Source organism: Erpetoichthys calabaricus, chromosome 8 (genome assembly GCF_900747795.2).
Source record: "Erpetoichthys calabaricus chromosome 8, fErpCal1.3, whole genome shotgun sequence".
Taxonomy (NCBI): Eukaryota; Metazoa; Chordata; class Cladistia; order Polypteriformes; family Polypteridae; genus Erpetoichthys; species Erpetoichthys calabaricus.
The window spans coordinates 101,734,303-101,753,947 of record NC_041401.2 but is presented as its reverse complement, the minus strand read 5'-3'; the positions used below and the strand labels follow the sequence as shown (position 1 = coordinate 101,753,947).

General features: G+C 36.5%; 1 protein-coding gene across 1 annotated transcript in view; it reads left to right on the top strand.

Moving 5' to 3' along the window:
- The first annotated feature begins 5,452 nt into the window (after window positions 1–5,452).
- Window positions 5,453–19,645, top strand: part of LOC114656710 (uncharacterized) — a 53,046-nt gene continuing 38,853 nt past the window's right edge. Inside the window, exons 1-6 of the mRNA XM_028808337.2 lie at window positions 5,453–5,538; window positions 10,693–10,831; window positions 12,376–12,521; window positions 16,042–16,159; window positions 17,909–18,037; window positions 19,194–19,420. Of these exons, the coding sequence (XP_028664170.1) occupies window positions 5,473–5,538; window positions 10,693–10,831; window positions 12,376–12,521; window positions 16,042–16,159; window positions 17,909–18,037; window positions 19,194–19,420 (825 nt within the window). The 5' untranslated portion in view covers window positions 5,453–5,472. The remainder of the gene's footprint in view (window positions 5,539–10,692; window positions 10,832–12,375; window positions 12,522–16,041; window positions 16,160–17,908; window positions 18,038–19,193; window positions 19,421–19,645) is intronic.

Here is a 19,645-nt window from a genome sequence, read left to right as displayed (position 1 = left end):
CTTGGTACTCAATGCTCATAATGTGTAGGTGAGGGTACCCTACGATATTCTGGCATTTCATACAAAGTTAGTTCCTGTGGTTGTGAAGTTTTTTTTCTGTGATTAATATTGTTATTAAAATAAAATTTGAACACAAGAAACCTAAAACAATAAAATACGGGGCTAGTCTAACCCAATGGCTCTCAAACCACCTACCAATTCAATTAATAAGAGCCTAGAGACACAAGCAAAAGAAAACATACAAAAAATAAATAACAGTAGGAAACTAACCACATCATCCACGCAGGCTAGAAGAGTGAAAACAAAAATGCAAACAGAACCCAGACAACCAGGTTCCAAATGACAGGCAGACCAGTTCTCGATGAATTTAATTGAAGTATGATTCATTCGGCATGAAGACAGTTCAAGAGGGATTAAATTAAAAAATGAGGAATGGCAGCTGACAAGCTCTGGCATTTTTCTTCAAGAGGCAAGGCATAATTTGGCAGATAAATTGGCACTGATGAGAAGTGAGAGTAAATGTAGAGATGTCCAGTAATAGAAGGGTTTAGGGCACAGTCATAGAATAAAAGTGAACAGAGAAAGTGACAGAATTGTGCCCAAAGAGAAAAAAAGGGGCAATTCCTGAACATGTATAAAAAAAAGGGCTGAGCCAACGAAGCAAACCGAATCAGAGGACACACCAATTAAAAACCGTTCAGAGGAGTGGGGTAAAGTCTATGAAGTATTTTTTGTTGTGTGAACTGATATTTGGGATTCCTTGAGCAAAATCAAACATTCTTAAATATATTGTGCTAAGAAAGAGGGGAAGCCAGTGGAGAGAGACCATTACACCAGAGTGAAATGAGAGGGAGAAGTTGGTAGGATGATTTACAGAGTACAGAGTAAAGGGTGGAGACAATTTTCTTCTCAGGTGAAAAGGAATGAAAAAGCGAGTAAAGAGGGTTGGAAGAGAAGAGAGCCAGATAGTGAGAAGCAATGTGTCCTGAGCACTTCCTAGAGCTGTAAGTAGAAGAATAAAGATAAACTGAGAAGGTTAAAGCAAGCATGTAAAGACTGGAAGTCATTGTGATGTTTAAACCTTCTCACAGAGTCTGTTAGGGTTTCTTTCAAAATACTCTGGCTTCCTACCCACAGGCCAAAGGTGTGACTAGTAAAGTGGTGGTTGAAATTTGTATCTGTGTGAGTGTAAGTTTAGATGCATGTGTGTCTATTCTCTGTGCTCTGGGTGAGCATAAATTTAGATGCATGGGTAACTGTGCTGTGTAATATTCAAGGATTGGTACCTGCCTTACACATGCTGCTTCTCAGTTAGGCTTTGGCCTTTCACAACCCTAAATTGAATTAAGTGAGTTGTTGTGACCTAGAAATATACATTATGCTATATATTTTATGCTTTACAATAAATGAACAACCATATTAACTGATAAAATCATAGCTGGAGCAGAATAGAAAACACTGAAAAGTAGTTCAGGGTTTTGTTTCAGTGTTTCTGGATTCTAGAAAAGTGCATATACTATTTAAATGACTGATTTCATTTTATATGAAAGACATTGAAATTAAAATAGATTAACAAACAATGAAAAAGTAAAATTACCATCTCACCATAGCTCTATACTGTACAATTATACACTTTGTACTTTTACAACTGCACAGTAATTTTTCTTTGATTGAAGGAATGACACAAACATGCCTGAATAATGTGGGGGTTTACCTCCATCTAGTGTCAAAGAATCATGACAGCAGTTCAACTTCATAACAGTATTGAAACTTGAAGTCAGAAAAAAACATTCTGTTCTATTTTGTTGAGCTAATATATTTACAAAGTACAACTTTACAACATATCTAGAGTTAATAATAACAACAATAATAATGATTACCCTTTTATTTATATAATACCATTCCTAAATCTTTGATTTTTCTGGTTTCAGGGAAGAAAAAGAAATCCAGAGGTTAAGCCTCAGACAGAAGAAACAGCAAGAAGAGATGCTGAAAAAATTTAAGGGAGAAAGTGAAATCAGGTATGAGGTGAAAAAAAAGAAAAATTAACAGTAAAGCACAAAATAAAATACAAGATCCTTGTTAATAGTATCTAATTTTCCTATTGGAAAAAATGCAATAAAAAAATGTTTCGGTGTTAATCCATTGCTATTTTGGAACATCCCATAATTACAAAAGGTGCTTTCAGTGTATCTTTATCTTCTTTTAGTTGTATTGTTTAGCTTAAATAAATACCTGCAGTAATAAATGCAAGCCATTTCAATTTTTTTTCTTCTGAAATGGATTAACACAGTTATCATAACAGTATATATATTGCAAAACAGAAATATATAGAATATTAATGATTTATGGACTGGGGTGATAATTTTAAAATTCCACCTACTAAATGTGCTGGATCAGTTTAGATATTTGAACTGAAAACCAATGCAGGATAGAGCAATGCAGGATAGACATTGGCTATGTAAATCATTTTAAATTATAGAATACAGAATATGTCTATGGAATATTCAAAGAAAATGCAAATATGTTGCTGCACTTCCAGAAAATAAATAATATAAATAAATGCACAACTTGCTGTAATACAAATGAAATGATTAGCTTACTGTTGACATAGTACAACATGTTAGGCTTCAGTATTGTATATTTCTCTTAGAAAATGACTTGAATTCTTTATAAAAATATATTATTATGAGTTTCACAAAGTTCAATGGTCTTTTATCAAAGAAACTAAGAATAAGGGATATAATTGTTTAATGCATAATTTTGATGGAAAGATTTCTAATTCCTAAAACCAATTAATTCTTTGTAAACAATTTTAACAGAGTGGGCTGGAAAAATAAACAAATTTGAATTTTGATATTACATAGTGTTGATTATTATTCTGCTGTATATACATTCATCCTTCGAAATAACGTAATCTGCAGGAAGTGTGATGTTAAGTGGGTTTGGAAAAGGGCTAGGGAGATTCATGTTATTTTGCAGATGATTTTTTTTCTTGTAGGGCCTGGCTGAGTTTAGGTGAGCCACTTCTGGGCTAGTCAGTGAAGGTCCTGGGTGAATTTATGGGTCTTTTGATGGCCTCACATACCCTTTTGCCATGCTTGTAACTCTATTTCACACCAAAATGACCAAGGAGGCCAAAACGGAAAGGATATTTTATTATTAAAGAAAGAGTAGCAGGACTGCAATAAATCAGTTTAGTAAGTACAATTAAAAATAACAGATTTATTTTCTCAGGGCTTGACTATACTCAGTTGTTTAACTCTGTGATATGTGTGGGGGACTACCACATTTACTCACAAAACTATATATTACAGCAGTGGTTTTCAACCTTTTCAACAAATTTGACAAGTTTGAGAATCTCATCGAATGGCTAGATCAATTAACATTAGATCAGGGATCAGGGTATTGATCTCGGTTTGGCAACATTCTTTGCAATGTTTTCTTGGATGGGCAGTAAGGATATCACAGCATTAATATACATGCTGTGCCAGACTTTAAGTACAATATCTTCAATATTTCAGCCCTTCCTACCAGTTGTAGTCTTGTCAACTGTAATTTTCCTGGCTCCAGTTGTGCTTAATTAATGACTGGATGAGACCTTTAAGCAAAAGTTGTGAACTACTTTCAATGCACTCCTTCCAAAGTTACAAATGACACTGGAAATTCTTGGGGTTGTTTTCCTGGATTACATCCTAGTGGGAGGTGTTATTGCAATCCTGAAACCCATGTCTCATTTAACAACATGTTTACAAATGCACTAGTGAGAGGACATCCTTCCCTTTTCCAACCATGACATGATAATTTCTTTATAATAGAACAGCAGTACAGCAGCCATTTTCCCTGTTCCTTTGCATATCCTTCCAGTAACCAGGATCACCCAGGGTGCACTGAACTTCAAAGAACAAATGATGACAACCATTTGGAAATGTCTATAGAGGACAGACTGTTCTTAGAAATAATAGAGAAGGAGCTAGACAAAGATAATTTGAACAGTTGAACTGCACCTCTTCCCATTAGATCTCAGAGGCAACGTCTATTCATCAATAAAGTGCAAGTACTTAAATGTTCCTCTGCCCTTAGATGTAAACTACAAAGAAAGCCAAAGCACAATATCTTTTTTGTAGGCAGAAAATATCTGAGAATGGTCATGCAGAAATACCTCCCATGTTTAAAGACTCTAAAGAATGCATGTACCTACCAATATTTGACGTGTACCACCTCAAGAAACCTGGTCACATCCATTGCTTCCTTTTTCAAGAGAAGACAGGAATTTCTTGAGACTCTTCTGGTTTACGTACAAAGACCCCACTAAAGACATCACAGAGTACCTCATGATTGTGGATGACTGTATAAACTCCTTGTCTTCTTCTGATTTGCTTTTGTATGTTCAATACGTTTTTGTGCATTCTGATTTGTTTTTGCGTTTTCTGATTTGCCTTTGCATGATTTAATTTATTTTTAGGCATTGCTCTTCAGGGTCACTGTGGGGCAATCCTCTGCTTAAGGTGAACCGGGGAAATGCTTGCTTGTTCAAACCTGAGGATTTATAAAGTAGCTTTTAACAATAAAGAAGTTGTAGTTGTTGAGGCTTTCCCTTTCCAAGACCACTCCAATGAACTCAGAGATTTACATTTAAAAACGGATACTGTACCAATGCAGTACAAACTTAGATTTCTATAGAACTTAAAACTTAACACCTTTATCTTTTAAACAACTTGTATGATTCATTCGGTTTAGCAGCTCCTGTTATTATTTAAGGTAAAGTTTAACTCAGACTTAGACAGATAGATAGATAGATAGATAGATAGATAGATAGATAGATAGATAGATAGATAGATAGATAGATAGATAGATAGATAGATAGATAGATAGATGTGAAAGGCGTTAGTTTGATGTAACAGTATAATCTATATATTGCAGTAGTGTTTAACAATCTATATGGTGTCACGACTCAGTTTTTTTCCAAGTTTATTCACGAATCAAATGGGGGGGGGGGGGGGGGGTGAATCACTTGGTGAAACGACGGCAAATGTCTAAGAAGGTGGGGAGGTGTTTATTGGTAAAGTTCACCATGGTGGAAAGATCGCTAATCTAACAGTTGATCTGGGACCTTTATGAAGCAATAATCTGGGACGATCGATAACGAACTAGCGAAATACTCGCGTCTCACAGCGACACATTACCGCACGAAACAACAGCTACCCGCGACCCCAAAGCCATTTGCGACAGAGTCGTATATTTTACGGTTGTGGTTTAGCACTATATATAAAGAATAAATGTGAAACTGGAGCGTTTTAGCTTAAGAAAAGAAGACAGTTGTACAGAGCTCCAGTGCCAACTGTCGAGCTACACGACACTCCCACTTGTGGACCGTGGAATGTATGTCGGCGAATAGGGCACGTGGCCTTCTCTCCATGGCAACGGCGTCTGGTGGCACTGCCGCGCATGCACTGCTACCGAACTTCTGCAATGGAGGCAGGCGGCGGCGCCCCGTTCTGGATTATCACGTCGAAAGACAGCGTGGAAAACTCGCAGGTACGCAGGTAGCCCTTATGTTTGTTCGGGTTAGCTAGGGACAACGTAAAAGGCAACGGTTGATGCTGGATTCCAATCCACCCATCTAGTGTGAATTTTGCACTTTCGGCTTATGTGTGAATGGAGGTTTCTTGCCTCATCCCCAAAGAGGTACGTGTGTGTTCCGGTGGTACATGAGTGGATCCTGTGATGGATCTGTATCCTGTTCAGTGCTCTTTACTTGCCTTTTTCCCAATGACCCTGACTTTGAATAATGTGATTTGAAAATGTTATGATATTGTCTTCAAAATACTGTACATGGATCCTTAGCACACACTTCACACAAATACTAAAGACCAAGAACAGGAACAAACTCTGGAACTCACTGGTAGGGATGAAAACCATTTGATACATGTGTTCCTCAAGGCCGACTTTGACGTAAAAATCACTAGAATGCTTCACAGACACTCCTTGCAGAACTGTTTTCCTGATGTGGTATCTTATCTTTCTGGTAAAAACAGCATAAAAATCAAAAGCAACTTTAGTCACTCCAGAGAGAAGTGTATGCACTATTGACCTGTTGCAGTGTCATTTTTCCCTCTTTTGTTCACTTGCTCCTAATAACGTCGTTTTTAGCTTAATGGTTCAGCCTTGTAAAACAGCAGCTGGTTTGTCACTTAAGCTTCAATACTGAGTAGACCCAGGATGTAAAGTACTGTAATTTCCAGTTTTAAATATGTATCATTCATTTTTTATCTCTATTAAAGATAAGTAAGTTAAGGTGAAAAATAGGGATTCTGTATATAAATCAGTCATTACCTAGGCCATGTTTTCTGCGAATTTCATTATGAAGATGTATAAGTGCAAGTAACATTTCAAAATCTCAGACTAAGGAATGAATCATTATTCTTCCAGATACCATAAAAACATTTTATAATTATAAATGTAACATATTATTTTGTTGAAAACATTTTGTCAGAGGTGCATGTACTGTCTTGCAAATATCATCAGCATTATATTGTCTTTAAATGATCATTATTTTTAACATAATGTATATTGATAACTCATTGTTTGATATTCATAATTAGAAATTCTGTAGCTTCAGAAGGATGCGATTTAATCGTCAAAATGCATGGATCATAAATAGTGTACTGTATTTCCACATTCAGATGAATGATACCAAAATGTGTGGTTTCCATAATACATTTGTTTCCAGATTTGTGTTCTTTTCTTGATCTCATTTAGCTAACTGCTTTAATTAATCTAATTCATTCGGGACAATTATGCAGGACTACTTCTAGTAAACAATGCTCCAAAAATAAATATATACCGTATTATCTTTAACACACCACCAAAGAAGAAAATGTATCCATTAATTTTCTAAAGCTACTTATTACAATTCTGTGTCACAAGGAGTTGAATCTCCTCCCAGCAGCATTCAGCACAAGAGAGGAGGAAACTATGAGCTAAATGGCATTCTATAGCATTGACCACCAGGCACTTGCTGGCAAACACGACCCTTTTATCCCAAGTGCTATAAGTGGCAGAAATTACCTTTTTTTCCCAAGGCTATTGGGCTAATACTCCATGTAAGAGAGGGCCTCAGTGTAGAGTCACAGCTCCTCCAGGTAGAGAGGAGCCAGCTGAGGTGGTTTGGACATGTCAAAAGGATGTCCCCGACTGGCTCCCCTTGGAGTCTGCTTCAGGCATGTCCCAATGGGCAGAGACCCTGTGGGAGATCCAGGACACAGTATGTTAAATTAATATGAGCTAAATTAATATGTGAGCTAATCAGAGCTCTAAGTACTGTATACAATTTGTAATGTTTTTTTCAGAATTTTGAATGTACATGACATCCAATTATGTAGAAGATGCAAATATAATTGAGGCAACATCTTATTGAGTTGCCTTATTATTGTCAACTGTTTGGAATAATTCCTCATTCACCCAGTTTCCTACTGGTGTACTGTCTGGGTCTCAGAGAACCTGAAAATGAAACAAAGCAAACTAATGTCACTAAAGTAAACACTCCAGTTCGAGGTGAAGTGAAGTATACAGTACAGTAAATGGTGGTGTCTGCAGATAGCTCAGAGTCATATGGCATTTATTAAGCATACACTGGCTTCATTGCTTTGGCTTTCTTTTTTATTATTAATCCCCACATATGCTGTATATATATATATATATATATATATATATATATATATATATATATATACAGTATATATATAAACTGCTCAAAAATTAAAGGAACACTTTGAAAACACAATCCTGCTGGATATCTATACAGATATGGACTGGGTAATGTGTTAGGGATGAAAGGATGCCACATCATTTAATGGAAATGAAAATGATCAATCTACAGAGGAAGAGAATGTCCTGAAAAAGTTCTCTTCCCTGGTCCTTCCATTGTCAGGGTGTCCCGGCTTGGGTAAGGGCCCCAGCCGTCCGCCACACTATATATATACAGTATATATATGTGTGTGTGTATATAAGTATATATATATATATATATATATATATATATATATATATATATATATATATATATATATATACTAGGGGGCTTTGCGTGTCTGCCGCTTGCATTGTGAAGAGGGGGCTGAACACACACTAAGGAGATGCGGTTGCTCCTCCGAAACCCCCTCTTAAACGGTGATACTTTTTTTTTACCTCCTCTTTGCTCTATCAGCTGTTGGCTTGCTGCTGCTGCTGCCGTGCTGCGTGATCTGCATGTTGCAGAGCGCTTCGAACATTTAAAAGCCTGTATAGCAGCTGTCCTTTTGTCTCACTGCCTTGTCTCGCGGGATGTTAAACTGTCTCCGAGAAAATCATGTCTTGTCTCCTTTCAAGCCTTCCAAGATTTTTTTTTATAATAAAGATATATATATATCTTTATTATACTGTATATATATATATATATATATATATATATATATATATATACAGTAATCCCTCCTCCATCGCGGGGGTTGCGTTCCAGATCCCCCCGCGAAAGGTGAAAATCCGTGAAGTAGAAACCATATGTTCATGCGGTTCTTTTTATATATTTTAAGCCCTTATAAACTCTCCCACACTATTATAAACATTTCCCGCACAATTATACAGCATAAAACCTTTGTATTCTCTTAGATATTAGGTAAGATTCGTTGAAATTATGTATGTAAACACAGTTTATATACAGTAAAACCTAAATATTATTTTAAAGATATCGAGCGTCTCCGATATCACATATGTTACAGCCATTACGACAGACAGGCCACCAGCAATAAATACGTACAATGCAAGAAAAATTGTATACAGTAAAATGTGTGTACAGTGACACTAAACTATGTACATGTAATAAGTACTGTACGTAGATAATTAATTATGGTTACTCACCAACAATGACATGACGACTTGTCCGATAACGATGAGTTTAATTTTACTGCACAACAAAGGATAGCGTTACAGCTCTTCTAAAGGAGCCTCTTCAGGCAACTGTGTAGCACCGCCGTTGTTCTTCTTCCAGCACTCTTCAATCCAAATCCCTAAAGCAGATTCCATCCAGACTACTGCCTTATCATGTCCACTTGCAACTCATTTTGCGCCCTGGTTAAAGGACACTGCGGCCGTAGATCTTATATGCTTTTCCTCCTTTTTAAATAAAAAGAATCGTGGACTCATTGATGCCGTAATGGTGTCCTGCAGCGGTGTAGCTGTTCCCTTCCTTCAACATATCCAAAAATTTTACCTTTTCTGCAATCATTTGCATCTTCTGTTGGTGCTTGGACACGGCCCCTGAAGCAGTAGCAGGAGCACGTTAATGCTGAATGAGTGAGATGAGACTTCCTGGTTAATGCAGCACTCCGTCGGTGAGCCAATCATCACACAGGAACTTAACTGTGTGCTCTGATTAGGTAGCTTCTCAGTCATCTGCCAATAGCGTCCCTTGTATGAAATCAACTGGGCAAATCAACTGAGGAAGCATGTACCAGAAGTAAAAAGACCCATTGTCCGCAGAAACCCGTGAAGCAGCGAAAAATCTGCGTTCTATATTTAGATATGCTTACATATAAAATCCGCAATAGAGTGAAGCTGCGAAAGTTGAAGCGCGATATAGCGAGGGATTACTGTATATATATATACGTATATATTGTATATCCACCTTAATAAAATCCTAAGAGTCCGTGTGTCTGTGTGTGCATCCATCCGATTACCTGTCCATCCGATGTCTGTCATTCCAAAAAATGGCGCAAAACAAACATTTGTAGTAATAAAATGCTTTACATTTGTCATTTCAATAGATTCCACATCACAAACATTAAAACACTGCTGTTACGAATCCCATATCAAATGTTATATAACATAGACATATATATGCATTGCATGGTATACAGCAAATGTTAATGCTGAGATCAACTTTAATTACTTATTAGATTCCAAGCCGTCTTAGATGGGTAGCAGAGCTAGCATTCAGACATTGTAGAAATTTCAACTTAACATTTCAGGATATGCACATTTAGATATCCTTGACCATGATTTGACCACTTTCAGAATGATACCTGTATCATTGTGTCAGTATGCAAGTATGTGGACATGATAATCCCAAAATTAATTACTCAATCCAAATTAAGTTTGGTACCGTTATTAGTACTGAAAAATCCTAGAAGTCTATTGATTATGATTAAAATTACTCCATTAGATTTTTAGAATAATTCCAAATGTCTAAAATGACATGACTTCTTCCTGAACTCACATCACAAAGTGTAAATCTAACATTTTTTAAGTTGAATATCAAATTATTCAAAAACATAATTATTTTAATCAAAGTGATGTTCAGTTTTGTAGGGGTAACTGCAGGATATTCTCCAACAATGTCAGCCTCTGAAGCTTTATCTGGCCCATCCATCAGAATCAGTCTCAAAATCATACTTTTCTCAATCTGCTGTACCTTTTCCTGTTCTAATATTTGTTCTGTTTATTTTCTGTATTCACTAATATGTGAAGGCAATAAAATGCTGGATTCATAATGTAAAGTAATATAGGTTGCAAAAGACAATTTTTGTAAGACTCGGTGTGAAAAATTTTAAGATAGCTTAATTAGTTATGCATCATAAATTCATAGGGTGACAAAATATAGGTACAACTGAAACATAAAAACATTTTATTTGATTTTATATCTTCGATCACTAGGAATGGAAAGCATTTACAGCTGAGCTATTTGAAGCTGTCCAACAGCAACTGAATGAAAGTCATGTTAATCTCTTCACTGATCTCACAGAAGCAGAAAAAACACTCTTTTTGGAGCGAGCTGCAAAAACCATTCGAAGAGGTAAATTTTCAGTATGTGGTGAAATGCACTTTTTAAGTTCTCAGAGGATTGTAAAGGTTAAGGGGTTAATACAATATGGAAATCTGTAGGATATGTTATTATGTTGTGCTGTGTAATTATTAAATTCTTCCTAAAATAACAAACAAAAACACCTGCCAGCATGACCCTTTTTCAGATTAGTTTAGGATTCAGATTAGGATTAAGAAAATAGATGGGTGGATTTGAATATGAAAAAGCACCATATCTTTAAAAAGCCATGACTCCAATTTCCCAAAAAAAATATACCATATCAACAAATAACCCCACCATTCTCTTTAAAATAATAAAAGTACATACAAAAAAAATGCAGTTGAGCACTTTTCTACCATAGCTGCCCTCCACCAAAATTAGAGAGTCTAGAACTCAACTTGCCAGCACATCAGAAGTGATTCCAGTCTCTAGAATCTTCCAGTCCATTTTAGTTACAATTTTTTTATATTTTAAACACTACAGAATATAGTGCTTTAATTCCAACTGCCTGTTAAAAGTAAATAAAGTAGAGCTTTCTACTATTACTGCGATGGGCTGGCGCCCTGCCTGGAATTTGTTCCTGCCTGTGTTGGCTGGGATTGGCTCCAGCAGACCCCCGTGAACCTCTGTTAGGATGCAGCGGATTGGATGATGACTGACTGACTTTTGTACTATTAGATAATGATGCCTTGCCTATAATTTCCTTTGCATTCATTGGATAAGCATACAAATATAAAGATAATATGAACACATCATCACTAACATATTTACTAAAAGTAAAAATGTTTTTTCTACTGCGGTGGGTTGGCACCCTGCCCAGGATTGTTTCCTGCCTTGTGCCCTGTGTTGGCTGGGATTGGCTCCAGCAGACCCCCGTGACCCTGTGTTCGGATTCAGCGGGTTGGAAAATGGATGGATGTTTTTTCTAATGTTTATACCTATATGAAATATGTGTTGTGTGGAACTGGATGGATGGATGATGGATGGATTAAAAGCTAGAAGTCTGTATGACCATCAGCATCAAGTGACTCCGTGAAAAACCCGAACTACAAAGAGGACTATTTCATTTATGTTAGGTAGAATGCCCAGAGGGGACTGGGCGGTCTCGTGGCCTGGAACCCCTACAGATTTTATTTTTTTCTCCAGCCTTCTGGAGTTTTTTTTGGTTTTTTCTGTCCACCCTGGCCATCGGACCTTACTCCTTTCTATGTTAACTAATGTTGTCTTATTTTAATTTCTTATTTTGTCTTTTCTTTTTCTTCTCTTCATTATGTAAAGCACTTTGAGCTACTTTTTGTATGAAAATGTGCTATATAAATAAATGTTGTTGTTGGAACTGTGTTGACATTAGTTGGTACCAAAGAACATTTTAAATAAAAAATAACTATCAGTTATATTATCATAAAATAGTAAAAGTTATAGTTTGTTTTGGTTTGAAATTGTTAAAGTTGAGCTTGTATTAAGACAAGTTGGTTAAACCTGTATGCCAATTTGTTTGTTATATTTTAAATTAAATATTCAAAATACTTTTCTAGGCAATGCTTATAAAGAAATGATGAGTATCATCCGCTCCAGCCTAGAGAGTCAGCTCCGTGCATATGTTGGCAAGCAGTTAGAAGAGGGCAGCAGCAGCATCTCTTCTAATTCCGTCTACTTTCAAACCCACGTCAGGGAAGGAATGGTAAGGTTATTATTTTTGTCTCTCATTCATTAATATACATAAATGGGTCCTTTTATTAACACTCACTGAGGTACAGAAAATGAGAAAAGGCGGAAAGGTAAAAGTAAAGGAAAATCAGGTTATACCAAAGGGTCCTCTACAGGTTAGAAGAGAAACTACAGAGGTAAAACAACCTATAAAGTCTTGAGGCAATGACAAAAATAGTGAAGGAAAGCAAGTGTAATGGGTGGGAATTGAATTAAGTTTTTTTGTTTGCAAGGGAAACATGCTAACCATCATACCACTTGCATGGTGCTGACTTTCTGTTTATAGATAACATTGTAGTATTTCTTGCCACTCACTAAGATTGTGAGCTGTGGATAACTGTGGAGGCAAGGCAAAAATGTAAATATTAAAAACCTGACTTACAGTGAGAAGTACCAGTGTATCCATTTTCAGGTTCATGTCTAAATAACTAAGAAACAAAGATTGTTCTTTAATGATATAGAGAATTTTGCAACTATAATTTCCCTAAGTGTATTTGTTCATGGACAGTATCATGATCTGCATAATTAAAAGCAATGTTGTTAAACCTTTACATCTCATTTGTCAAGCTATTGTACTGATTTCATTTAATGTATTTGTTGGGAAATTTATATTGCTATACTAGGGTGCTCTGCCCCCTGCTCGCTTCGCTCGCCCACCCCTGTGTTCGGTTTACTGGATATACAATACAATACAATTTATTTTTATATTATCCAAAATCACACAAGAAGTGCCGCAATGGGCTTTAACAGGCTCTGCCTCTTGACAGCCCCCCAGCCATGACCCTCTAAGAAGACCAGAAAAAACTCCCAAAAAAAAACCCTTGGAGGGAAAAAATGGAAGAAACCTTGGGAAAGGCAGTTCAAAGAGAGACCCCTTTCCAGGTAGGTTGGGCGCGCAATGGGTGTCAAAAAGAAGGGGGTCAACACAATACAGTACAATGCACAGAATAAATCCTCAATACAGTATTAGAAGTACGGAGTAGAATTTCACATTAGATGATATCACATAATATGATTTGGATTTGTTTTAAGTCCTGGAGACCTCATTCATCAAGCTGCCTCCCCCATTTTGCCATTCCACATCTGAAATAGCGCTAATCCAATGAAAGGACCCCTCATTTCCACATCCCCATTCATCAGGGATGACTTTACCTTAGGCAGGCAATCTACAATTTAAAGAGATTGTTATTTTCTTGGGAATTGTTACATATGCATGTATTTTCACTTTTACTTTAAAAACTTTTGTAAAAACAATACTTGTCCTTTATTTTCGGCCACGTGCGTGGTTACATCTCTTTCTTGCCAGACGTTTAATGCTGCTCGTGTTGTGAAGGGGGGGAGGGGACGTCTGGATACACGCTAAGGATATGTCTTTGGATCATTTGCTGTCTCTCTGCTGCTTGCGAGCTGTCTCTTCTGCTTGTCGCATTTCGTTGTTTTAAGAGCTGGGAGCACATGATGCTTGTCTGCCAAAAGCAATCCAACAACTGCTTGGTTAGAGGTCTGTGGACTCCTTTTAAATGATGGCTCACTGCCTGGTCTCACATGATGTTGTAAAAACAATCCTTTTCCTTTATTTCTGGCCCCGGGTGTCGTTAAATTCTTTCTTGCAGGACATATAATGCTTCTCGCATTGTCGGCGGGGGGGCTGCTGTCGCGCTGCCCTTCGATCTTTCTAAAGTGTACAGCCGCTGTCATTTTTGCTACGGCCCTGGGACATTCTCTTGGCACCAAGTCTCATGTTTACGGTCCTCGCAAGACGCACCGTGGCAAGTCTCGCTGGTCTTTTAAATGTCTTTCGAGAAGATCACGTATCGTAGCCTTGCTTTTGCTTCCCAGAAGATTTTTTTTTATAAATAGAGAGATTGTAGTGCTACTTTTGGGCTCGGGAAACTGTAGTTAAGCCTTTACTGTAGGTTATTAGGCTAAACAGCTACAAACATATTGGTAATATGCTCATAATATCTCTTAGTCTGAAGTGCCAGTAGTGTTACTTTGTGTACTGTTAGCCAACATTAGCCTCCAAAGCTTCTCACAGATAGAAGGATACACAGACTACTCAGTTCAGAATACCTTTTGATGTTGTAAAACATGACTGAATGAGTTTTATAACAATGGCTTGTAGATTTCATAATAAAGTTTGATTGCTTCCAGGGCTTGTCCCTTTTCATTTACAGTAATCCCTCCTCCATCGCGGGGGTTGCGTTCCAGAGCCACCCGCGAAATAAGAAAATCCGCGAAGTAGAAACCATATGTTTATATGGTTATTTTTATATTGTCATGCTTAGGTCACAGATTTGCGCAGAAACACATGAGGTTGTAGAGAGACAGGAACATTATTCAAACACTGCAAACAAACATTTGTCTCTTTTTCAAAAGTTTAAACTGTGCTCAATGACAAGACAGAGATGACAGTTCAGTCTCACAATTAAAAGAATGCAAACATATCTTCCTCTTCAAAGGAGCAAAAAAATCAATAGGGCTGTTTGGCTTGTAAGTATGCGAAGCACCGCGGCACAAAGCTGTTGAAGGCGGCAGCTCACACCCCCTACGTCAGGAGCAGAGAGAGAGTGAGAGTGAGAGAGAGAGAGACAGATAAAAAAATCAATACGTGCCCTTTGAGCTTTTAAGTATGCGAAGCACCGTGCAGCATAGTTAAAAGCTGCACACAGAAGGTAGCAACGTGAAGATAATCTTTCAGCATTTTCAGACGAGCGTCCGTATCGTCTAGGTGTGCGAACAGCCCCCCTGCTCACACCCCCTACGTTAGGATCACAGATAGCGCAAGAGAGAGAGAAAGAAATGTAAGTTGGGTAGCTTCTCAGCCATCTGCCAAAGCGTCCCTTGTATGAAATCAACTGGGCAAACCAACTGAGGAAGCATGTACCAGAAATTAAAAGACCCATTGTCCTCAGAAACCCGCGAAGCAGCGAAAAATCCGCGATATATATTTAAATATGCTTACATATAAAATCCGCGATGGAGTGAAGCCGCGAAAGGCGAAGCGCGATATAGCGAGGGATTACTGTAATTGCATATTTTACAAGTTAGTATTAGAGAAAACTGAAAAAAGATTAAATGAGATTTATTCTGCTTGGATTTTAAGGGAAAGCCAAAGACCTTTATTTTGATTGTTTTCTCATTCGCAGAGATTGTGATGAATTATAATTTTGTTAATTTGTCTAAATCTAAAATAAAACATTTTCTTTTTTTCTTTCTCATTCATGAAAGTATATTTAAACTTGTAAAGTAGGAAGTTTGTATCTATTGTCACTAATTTAATAAATCTCCAAACTGTCAAACAATCAATTTTAATTTGTGATATAAGCTCTATTGTTTTCTGAGTTGGACTGGTTTGTCTGGTATTTGATTGCCTGGTACAACAATTTCACTTAATACATCATAAATCTCTGAACCTCTGTGGAATCTATCTAAAGACTGCTTCAGTAAAACTGTGTTGTCCTGCTGTATTTTTCTTTTCCTTTCACTTCTAGATTTATCTTCTACAAAAGTGGCCTGATATGAAAAATAAGTTGCATATCATGTTCAACCACCCTCTTCCATCAGAAATTCGAAGGACTGTCTGGAAACTGTTTTTGACAAACACAAAAAGTAAGATTTAATACAATGTCACTTTTATATGCTTCAGGAAATTCACTAACACTACACATTCCTGAAGATTTTTGCTCCACTCTGTTTTTAGAGTATTACTGTGTGTGCTGCTTTTTAATTCGGCACTTAACTTTTAGAACAAAGTAGGTTGTGGACAGTTTATTACTGTAATGAAAATAATCTGTTGAATTATCTTACTAACAGCTCAATAGCAGTACTAATAGTTTAGCTCAAGAAATTTCATACATTAGTGAAGCTGAATATAAAATAGAAGCAACACCTGGTATAAAAGCCATTATCTACATTATGACAGTTAAGCCTGATTGTCCATCCTGTTTCATCTTCCGCCATCTATGGTCTTGAGACCTTTTCTCTATTACATTTAATTCATTACCACTTATATTCTCCCACCTCTGCTACAGCACACCTTTTCACCCACTTATTCACCTAATTCTTCTGCACATGATCAGCCCATAGCCTAATTCTCCTCACCACACTATGTATTTCATCAAAGTTATTCTATTTTCTTAACTCTTCAGTCATCCTCTTCACCCTCACAGAATCCTTACATATCTAACTGAACAATTTCATCTCAGTCCTATATGACTTTCATGCTCCATGTCTCATGTCTCACTTTACCTCCCTTTCTAAAGGGGTACGTTTAAAACTCATATTCCAAAACAAACAATTCTTGGAATTTTTCATGTGCACATCATAAACACAGCTGCTGATCAATGCATTTGCATAAGAATGTACTCTAAGAGATGTGAACAACTGAGTGAGAAATAAAGCATGCACTGGTTTTACTATATACTGTAATTCTGTCAGCTTTTTTTGAAATGAGTTGGTACAACACGAAGGAATTAATTACATTACATTACATCTAAAGTTATAGAGCATACACAAATAGTGGGTCTACTGTTGATTATTTGTGAATATTTTATTTGGAAAATGCATTCATTAATCTACATTCAAATGCCTGAGGGGATATGATTGCAAATTCTATGCTCTAAATTCGTTTTTGGGACCTTTGCCCTTCTTTGTGAAGCTTTTATATTGCCAATGTATTTTAAATTGTTTTTCCAATGTCAGCTCGCTATTCTAAATGCTACAGTCAGAGATTGTGTGTGGTCACTAAACATTTTCAGTTGCCCATTTTTGCTGATCAGTTGGCCCAGTTTAGGCCCCCTACCTGCTATTAAGCCTAAACAGTTTGATTTGTTCACATCGGATTTTAATAAAAATATTAACACACCCTGTAAGGAGAAAACAAATAGGCCTAAATTACTTAGTTATTAGGTTTGTATTCAAAGCAATTTACCAAAACGCTGCCCAATTATGTCTACTTGTTTTTCAGTGTATATTCACCTTAGGCCAAAAAGGCTAACCTTAATGCATATGTACTGTATGCTTGTCTGAGGAAAAAGGCAGCCTATAATCAATGGGTCTGTTGACCTTGCAGTTGATAAATGCTGTCAGTAGACCATCTGCAGTGCCACCATTTATTATAGTGATCAGCTAGTCAGAAGAGTTCAAATAGTAACCTGCTGCCTGGTTACCACAACCATTCTAGCAGTTATGGGCCCATTTGTGTTTTGGATTGACTTAATTGAGAAGAAATTCTCATCAGATGTGAAGGTCATGTATATTCTGTTTTCTGTAGTTATTATCATAATTAATGTTTGCCACTATAAATATTTATGCTGTGCAAAATAAATTTAACATAGATTCCGTAAAATTTGTTCACAGCACGAATGGAATACTTAACAAGAGTGTCAGCAAACAAAGCCAAGTCTGTTATTGAACGGGATATTGCCATGAAGTGCAAGTCTTTGCTTACCTCTGAAGAAACGTTGCGGCCTCTAAATGATATCCAACGTAAGTATACTAGTAATGAAAGTATTAATCCAGCAAGACTGTTTAAAATATAGTTCAGAATTTAAAAAAATATGTTGGTTGGCCAACGAAATAGCAAAGGTAGTTTTTTCACACTTGGTTAGCTTACAAAACTACTTGTTCACTTTTCTCATTCAACATTTGTCCTGTAAGGCATTTGACTTTGTTCACATTCATCCATATTCACCATAGCATAGCATTCATATTCACCATAGCTTACTGCTGTAAATGAATCTAAGGAAAATGTTTTATATTTTCTATATTCTTTTTTGAGTTCTTATGAGAGAAAAAAGAACAACATGTTGATCAGTATATTTAATCATACATTTTTCTTTGTAATTTGTTTTGGCACATATGCAATTGGTCAGTGTCTGCAGCCCTAATATGGATGGATAGAAATACCTTATGTTTAATTCTAGTTCTCAATCAGTCTCAATTAGCAATGCTGATTTAAATATTTCAGGCACTTAAACCTCAAAAACACCAATTATAATAAAGGAAAAAAGTACATCAGTAGAAGAAATTTGTTTTGAAACAGTAGCTCGCTAAAAAAGCTAGCCACATATTGATCAATAACTTGTCCTCCTGATTCAAACTTTAAAAAGATGTAGGAATAGCTGCTTATTGTAATCAGGCTACAATGGTGCCAATTTACTAATGATACATAATGTAGAAAAACAAAAAAAAACTTTGTAAGGGGAGCTGTATATTTAAAGCAGGGGTCTAAGCTATCATGTCTGGCTCTCCAAAAGACTTCCATAATTGAGCACTGTAACAACATGCATCTAGGTTACACAAAGAGATAAACATGTGAATCCATATAAACCATTAACTACAGCTATGGTGAAGGCTGTGACCAGGAATGCCACTACAGCACAGACAGGCTCTGCTGAATCCAAGTCATCGGAATCCATATCATCTGGATTTTATATTATTATTCCACTTCTGAAAAGTCACTCTTTTTTATTTGCTTATTATTAATATTATTCCTTCTTCTGCAAAGAAAGTGTTTTTGAAATATTTCTATGTAATTATTTGAGCTTACTTATTTGATGCTATTAGTTTAACATATTTCTGTAAAGACTTTTTCCTATTTCTTATTTTTTATCAATTCCATAAACTTGTGCTCTTCCCGTAGTTGCAGTATCTGTCATGAAAAATGTATTATCATACTACCATCGACTACGACATATGAAGCAAAGCCTTACTGATACAGAATATTTTCTATTGATACCACTGATTCAGGCTGCTATTGATGGGATCAGCCCAAGCACCTCAGCAGAGGCTGTTACCACTGCTTTGGTCGAGGCTTATATAACATTTTTGGAATCAAGACCAAAGTACATGCAATCTGTCAGCCAAGAGGTGAGTTATTGTGTATCTTAAAAGCAGGACCCTTTCATTTCCTGGAAGTACATTTTAGTTGTAATAATTTGGGTAGGAAGTTACATTTTTTTCAGTACTAATATGTGAAGTTCCGGTCCATACAGAAGTGTGTTTTGAGCCTTGTCTCTAGATACTTTATTTTTTTATTTTGTTTAAAGAATGCAGCACATTAATAAATACAAAATAATGTCACCTACTTTTTGT